This window comes from Protobothrops mucrosquamatus, unplaced genomic scaffold (assembly GCF_001527695.2).
Source record: "Protobothrops mucrosquamatus isolate PMUCROS unplaced genomic scaffold, P.Mucros_1.0 scaffold_4, whole genome shotgun sequence".
In the NCBI taxonomy this organism is placed as follows: Eukaryota; Metazoa; Chordata; class Lepidosauria; order Squamata; family Viperidae; genus Protobothrops; species Protobothrops mucrosquamatus.
The window spans coordinates 20,640-28,507 of record NW_015386080.1 but is presented as its reverse complement, the minus strand read 5'-3'; the positions used below and the strand labels follow the sequence as shown (position 1 = coordinate 28,507).

General features: G+C 35.4%; 1 protein-coding gene across 1 annotated transcript in view; it reads left to right on the top strand.

Annotated features, from left to right (window-relative positions):
* PPA2 (pyrophosphatase (inorganic) 2) overlaps positions 1-7,030 on the top strand; it is a gene marked incomplete in the record, with an annotated part of 20,009 nt that extends 12,979 nt beyond the window's left edge. Inside the window, 3 exon segments of the mRNA XM_015831994.1 lie at positions 2,245-2,314; positions 3,925-3,964; positions 5,888-7,030. Of these exon segments, the coding sequence (XP_015687480.1) occupies positions 2,245-2,314; positions 3,925-3,964; positions 5,888-5,916 (139 nt within the window).
* Positions 7,031-7,868: the final 838 nt, after the last annotated feature.

The following is a 7,868-nucleotide window of genomic DNA, read 5'->3' as shown; positions in this document are numbered from 1 at the left end:
AGAAGCGGTGAATGCTCCAACACTGGAAGTTTTTAAGAAGAGACTGGACAGCCATTTGTCCGAAATGGTATAGGGTTTCCTGCCTGAGCAGGGGGTTGGACTAGATGACCTTCAAGGTCCCTTCCAACTTTACTATTATTATTATTATTATTATTAAGTGTCCAGATCACAATCGTGATCAAAGAATGCTATGATGACCACAAATACAAGGAGCAGTCATAAGACCTGTTTGCTGTAACTTTACATGGCCACTGAACAAGTGCATCTTTATCATAAAGAAATACTTTACTTTTTGTTTTGTCCTTTCTGAACGAGCCCTGATTTCTTGGTAAGTAAGCCATTCCCAAATGTGTTGGATTCCTATTATTTCATTAGAGTTTTCTCACAGAAATTGAAGATAATGTTAACTTTTCTGGAAAGGGTCTTGGGATTTTTTTAGTATGCTTTATTCTGGCTGGGGTAATAAGAAATCATGGATGTGACTCAGGACTTCTTAAAGGTGAGAGTAAAGGGAACAGCCTATCCTGCATATGTCTCAGGCACAGTATTTCCTTTTTTCTTTCCGCTGCCTCATAATCAGTGTATTTAGGAATGGCTTGTTCTTATTGCACAATGCCAGTATTTGCCCATGCTTCAATTAAAATATCAAGAACAGAGCCTTAGGGATAAACGTTTTCAGCTTAGAAAGTACAAGTAATCAGGGTGGCTGTAAAGATCTGTGTAATGGAGGAAGGGGAGAAGAGAAGGGAAGAGAGACCATAAAAATGCTACATTAGTTAAGAAGTGTTATTTTTATTTGAAGACCTTTCAAGAATTGGAGGCGAGAGCTCAGCATGGGGTTCATTCAGAGAAGCTTAGTCCAAGCATTTGATTATTGATCAAAGTAGGTAACATGCCTACGACTGAATTGTTAAACTGCTGTTTATACATTTACCTGGGAATAAGTCTGGTTGAAATCAGTTGTATAGTAAAACCTCCATTTGGACCTCCATTTAACAGTCTTCGGGTGTCAGGGACAAATGGATCTAAAGATCTGCCCAGAATAATAGATAAAATTAATCAGGATCAAGGTTTAACTGAAGTTTATGATGCTGGTAATTGGGAGGGTCAACAGGAAGACTGATGGCAGCAGCAGGATATATTGTGCTATGACAGTGATTCTCAAGCTTTTCTTCACCATGGACTCCCTTTAAATACCTTTTGTGGCCACAGACTATGGCCACGGACCCCCAAGACTTAACTCAAGATTTAAATCATAACATTTCTTCAAGCCTTTGGTGACCCTCTGTGATGACATCGCGGCCCTCCCCAGGGATCTGTGGACCACAGGCTGAGAACCACTCTGCTATGACATTATTGTGGGAGGATGTAGACTTGGTGAAGAAAAGAAGGGGTCACACTGTCCTCCTTGCAGTTGTCAGACATCTGAAGTAGCACTTGGAGGTGACAGAATAATACATAAGGGTACCCTCACCTTGTGCTTTATAGCAAGCTGGTTTCTCACACATGCACAAAAGAACCTTTTAGATTTAAGATAAATGGACCTCTCTTTCTGTCCACAGGCCCACTATGTCAAATTTTATTGTATTTACTTTTGAATAGCATGCATAGAATTGCTGTTTGGACTTTGACTCAATTTGCAAGAAAGCAAAATCTTCCTAATTACGATTTTTCAGATAGTAAATGAAGATCTGGGGAGGAAAAGGGCAGGACAGATGAGATTTTGAAATGTGCAAGCACAGTATGTGTATATCAGAAAATATTGTGGTTTGTGGCAGTGAAAACAGAGTGTTGGTTCAGATGCCATTTCAGATCACAGTTGCCTCTTGCCTGGGACTTGATGCATTACAGTGTACAGAAATTGGTTAGATCTTGGTTAGATGTTTTGGTTGGAAATCTCATCAGCTCCAACCAGTCGTGGTCTTGGGCTTTAGCCAAAACATCTGAAATACCTAAAACTGCCTACTTTTGAGTTTGTGCAATTTCTCACTTAAAAATCAAGTTCTGTTTTGATCTTCTGCTTGGTTTTTAATAAGAGACTATGTAAACCACAAAGTATGTGCAGAGTCATCCAGTTTAATTTATAAACTTTCCATGTTAGATGGGACAAAAATAATCTCAAACCCCGGATAGCATTTACTGTTTTGCATATGTACAGCTTATTTTGTTCTTTCCTTATCTGTGCTCTAAATAACAGCTGTTTCCCCCACTCGTCAAGTCTTAATAATTGTGTTCTCTTTTCAGCACCAACCTTCTGGTGGGCACTAGCCCATATTGCTGCAATGAAGAAGACATCCAAGCTATTGTGCAATCTGTAAGGGAATTTATACATTTTTTTTTCTTTCCAGTCCCTTTTTCAATATTGGTCACAGGCAATTGAGAGTTAATGCTCTTATAATCCAAAATGCTAGCTTGGAAATTAAATACTAGATGCAGGTTTCTCATGATCTCAGAGGCTGAGGTCAGTATGGAAAAGAAGGAAGCAGAGAGGAATATGTAATAAGCATTAATTTTTTCTGCGATGTAAAACATGTTTTTCCCATTTTTATCAACCCCCATTCAACAATATTAGATTCATCGTTATCTTTAAAAGTAAAACAAGAACTGAAAGTACATATGCCTGTTTATATCCTAAAACATTCCCACACATATATAATCACCCTAAAACTGTAAATAATAATAATAATAATAATAATAATAATAATAATAATAATAATAATAATAATAATAATAATAGTAACGTTGGAAGGGACCTTGAAGGTCATCTAGTCCAACCCCCTGCTCAGGCAGGAAACCCTATACCATTTCGGACAAATGGCTGTCCATTCTCTTCTTAAAAACTTCCAGTGTTGGAGCATTCACCGCTTCTGGAGGCAGGTTGTTCCACTGGTTAATTGTTCTCACTGTCAGGAAGTTTCTCCTTAGTTCTATGGTGATCTGTTTATAGTATAAGTTATTTCACTTACTGTGAGGATTGCATCAGTAAGGTTAAGTATTTTTCAAAAGCCTCAGCTATTTAGAAAAGCTGCCTTTTAACTATTAATGAACTAAAACATCCATTTGTTACTCTCAGTCATTTCAGTTCTTCAAGTGGAGCAAATGTGATCTGAACTTTTTTCTTTTAAAAATATTTTTTGATGAGCTATTTGCCTTTTTCACAAGAGAGAACTTTTAAAAATCGCTTCTGAAATGGTCTAAACTCATTCTGTTTTCAGGGCCAATTTTCTAATTTTTTGAAGAATTATTAGAGTTCAACTTTAGGAGCCCATCTAGTACTAGAAACTGCAAACCACACATTCAGGATCCAAAATACATACAGCTGGTGTTTGTTTGTTTTCCTGCATAGATAGACTTTTGTACTAATTATGTTAAGCTGTAACATTTTCAAAAGTGAGATGAAGCTTCAAAGGAACCAGATTTTAATATCATTCAAAGAAGACTATTTAAAGAAACAAGCCACAACAACAACAACAAAATAATTTAAATCCCAGAAGGACCTGAGCTTTTATTTTTTTTATTTTTAATTCTATTCTATTCTATTCTATTCTATTCTATTCTATTCTATTCTATTCTATTCTATTCTAATTCTATTCTATTTAGAAGATGTGTGTATGTATGTATGTATGTATGTATGTATGTATGTATGTATGTATGTATGTATATCTCAAGTTATTCTTTGCAAAGCCTTTCACAGAAGAACTTAGTTTCTCTATATTTAAAGTCAAGTATATATAAATGAATTGATTTATATATCCTGTATTTTCCTGTATTTTTATCCATCTGATTTTTGTCTCTTTGCTGTATTGAATTTTAATCTACAGACTCTTAGATTACAAACTATATCAAATTTTATATTACCACCTCTCTTTTTGTAATCTGTACACCACCATGCATTCTACAAAATAATTTATTTCTTTTCTTTAGGCTCCACCCTTTGTGGAAGAGCCTTCTGTTTCCAAAGAAGGTGAGAACTATTTTCAGATTGTTTGAATGTGTCCTAACAAGTACTTACAATTCATATTGAGTTTTAGATGATCTACAGAACAGGTTCGTTGTTCTATAGAGAACTGTGTTGTAGAGACCAAAGTATGTGCATATCTCTGTATATCTGTCCTAGACCATATGAGCTCTCTGACCTCTAATGTATCATTGTCTGTTAGCCAAAACTATCCTATACTGAAGATAAAAGGAGAAGGGAGGGCTGAGTGTATTGCTCTGAGCAACTGGAAGAGAGGAACAATAGGATATCGTTCTATAATTATTAAGAAGTAAACCACTGTGGTTTCAGTGGGATTCTCAGTAGAATACCCTCTCTTAAGTTAAGTGTACCTAGGTGTAAAGATGTAAATCCAAAGGTGTTTCTTAAGATTTTTTCTTTACAAATAATTATGCATGGAATAGTTTAGGATTAGGGATGAACATTCTCAGCCACCCATGAGGGTTTGTGTGTGTGTATGTGTGTGTGTGTGTGTGTGTGTAAGAGAGAGAGAGAGAGAGAGAGAGATTATTATTATTATTATTGTGATATTTTCAGCAATTATTTGTATAGTCATAGCATAATAAATATAAAGTTAGCTTTTAACAGGCTCTGTGTATTTTTTTTATTGAATAGAGCTCTGTTGGAGTGAGTTAAATGTTCAGAAACTGTTTTGCTGATGGAATGTAGCCTTTTCAAGAATTAATGAACGTTTACTAACTGAAGTTTCAAAAGTGATTTTTCTGCAGGCTTTTAAAACAATTAAATCCCTTGTGATGTTGTTCTTTTGTGTTACCAAGCATATATAAAAGTAAATCCCATCAAAATCACGGATGTTTCTACCATGTGCATAGAATTATAATTCTATGCACATGGCAGAAACCTCAGTGATTTTGATGGGATTTACTTTTTCAGTTGGGTAACTTTGTCAAACATGCTAAATGTCTGGAGTGCAGGAGCCCAGGAGCCTCCGAGCATCAAATTGAATGCCTCATCTTTATCCAGATGCTATCCAGATGTATTTACTACCAATACACATTTGGAAAGTGCTGACTTGGGTAAAACTGGATGTGGCATCTCAATAGATAGACTATCAAAATGAAAAAGTGAGATCAAATCTCATTTTTGGAAACACTATCTCCTATTCAGTTTTGTTTTTTGATACTGCTACAGATGGAATTAATTGTCATTTTGAGGCATAACTTTAAGGGCAAGTTATCAGCAACTAGACACATGCAGTGTAATGTTCAATGTACAGAGCTGGGGTGGGGAAGAGCAGTCTAGAAGATAAAATTTAATGCTATTGCAAAAGATATAAAAGAGATATACATGTAACTTGGGAGTTAATTATCATGGCAGAAAAATAATTTTCAAATTTATTCTTGTTTCCTATTGCTTGATTAAGCAAATAGAAAGTATAAAAAACAGATAGCTTTTTACAAACCACACTCAAAATACTTCACAGACCTTTTATGCTATTATATGTACGTTGGGATCCAAAGGATTTGTAAACATAGTGACTTTCTTGTTTAATGACCATTCATAGTTATGATGATGATAAAAGGTGATAAAAGGTAAATGTGATAAATTTTCACATTTACAACTGTTGCATGTCTGTAAAGCAAAAGAAAGCTGAAGTAAGATAATAAGCACAGTCAGTTTCACTTAGTGACTGCTTTGCTTAATGACCGAGTCACCACTCTCAATTGTGGTTGCTAAACAAGGACTAGGTGTATGTTGTAAAGCGTGGTGTTTGAATATTCATTAGATTGATATACAAAACAACATGAGATCACACTCTTTCCTATGTATACTCTATAGAATAATAGTGATTTGGATTTTGAATTCTTATAATCCAAACTTTTTATAATTGTTAATTATTGATAATTAATTGTCATTTTTTTATCTTAGTTGATAAATGGCATTTTCTTGGACAGTGAACACTACTGTTTGAAATCATGTTACAAGATTGTATCTCAACTTTGTCTCTCTTCCCTGGGTCTCCATCCCACCCTATACCACTTTGCACTTGCGTGCACACACTTCACTGAAGATATACAACTGAAGCCACCGATGACTGAAATCCAATGCACTGTAGATTTTCTGTCCTGTAAATAAAATGGATTTTTACAATTTTACTCTATCATTAATGGATACAACTCAGCAAGTGATATGGACACTGTTTGTGGAGCACTGTTTTAGATCTGGAATATGAATTGCAGGGGATTAATATGAATAAAGCTTTGTTAATAGTGGTTTATGAATAAAGCACATTGGCTGGTTGTTGCAAAGGGTTAATGGAGTACACTTCAGAGTACTTATGATCTGTATGAGAGTTAAGCAACATCTTAAATCTTAATCACTGGAATAACAGCTTCTTGTGAACTATTAGGACAGAGGTTGTTTTATAATTACTGTAGAAATGCAAACACAGAACACTAAACATTTCATAATTCTGTGTGAAGTTTTCTTTACATTAAAGTTCAAAAATACATCCTTATGTAAGATTACAGGTTCAACTGAGGTCTGCGTAAGATTATACCATGGTTTTTACTGTAAGAAAGGCCTTGCCACCAAGAAACTGTTCTTCTCAACTACAAGTGAGTGGTCCTAAATTGAGAGAATTAAATACATTTAACATTAACTCAATAATTAAATTTGGCAATAATTTAATATTCTATACAGGGTAGTTATTTATAGAATCAAACATTAAACAGGAGAGGAAAAATGGTTCATTGTCTTGTCTTATAAAGATGAATAACTAAGCTGAAGCAAAGATATGTACAAAGAAGAATGTGATGTTCCAACAGTATGCTAAGACATGACTTACTTAGGAGGTAACAAGGAACTCTGGGTTTCCTCATTCCATGACAATTCTTCCAGCCAAATATGACTTAGACAGCCCAGGTCAAACTAAAGGTCTCTGGAAATTAATTAAGTTTCTGATCAGAGATTAACTAATTCCAAGACAGAAATGAGATTCTCAAAGGACCTGCAATTTTGCTTTTCAGTCCCTTGAAGAGGTCAGGAATTTTATCAAACTGGACCTGGGCGTTTTTTTGAATGTTTGCAATGACACAGTTTAGGAACAAAAATGACCCGGGGGGGGGGGGGGGAGGCGCAAGGAAAGATAAATGTTTTCAGTGTTTTTACCCAAATTGTCATGAACATTTAAAATTTATGAAATTGAGCATTTTCTAATGAAAATAAATATATTTGGAGCAAATAAATATTTGCGGTTCTGTTACCTATTGAACCGTCTTTGTCCTATTACATCAACTCATTCCACCTGGTCAAGCAGGGAAGGTATATTGTGGATCATGTCAGCTAAAGAATTCTGACTGGTTGGGTCAAGTAAGAGAACCTCTGCTGTTGTCCCCACCCTGTGGAATATTCTCCCCTCAGAGGAGATAGGGCCCCCAGTCTCTTGGTAAAAACGTGGTTCTATAGTGCTACTTGGAACTTGTAGAAGAGCATGTAGCCATAGGGCTGGTTACTTGCCTTAAAAGTCCTCCCCTGCACCATTTAATTAACTTCAATATTATTTTTTATCCTATCCTGGCCTTTTTAAATTGTATATACTGTTTTTATCTTTTTATATTTTTTACTTGTACACCACCCCAAGTCCTCCTGTCAGATAGATGGGTGGTTTTAAAAAACTGATTAAACAAACAAACAATATGTCTACAAATGATTTCTGTTGGAAATGTCAAAACACCTCGGTTTGGGGTATTTTGTAGTTTGCTATTCAAGGTAAAGTATTTTCAATAACCACGCACTGAGGCAAATACTTTGTGCCTCAGGCAATTCTCTTGGTTTTCAGCCTCTTCACAGTGAAGAACTTCTACTCTTCTATTGAGGGAAGTTAAGTGTGCCAATCTGGTGAACTCCA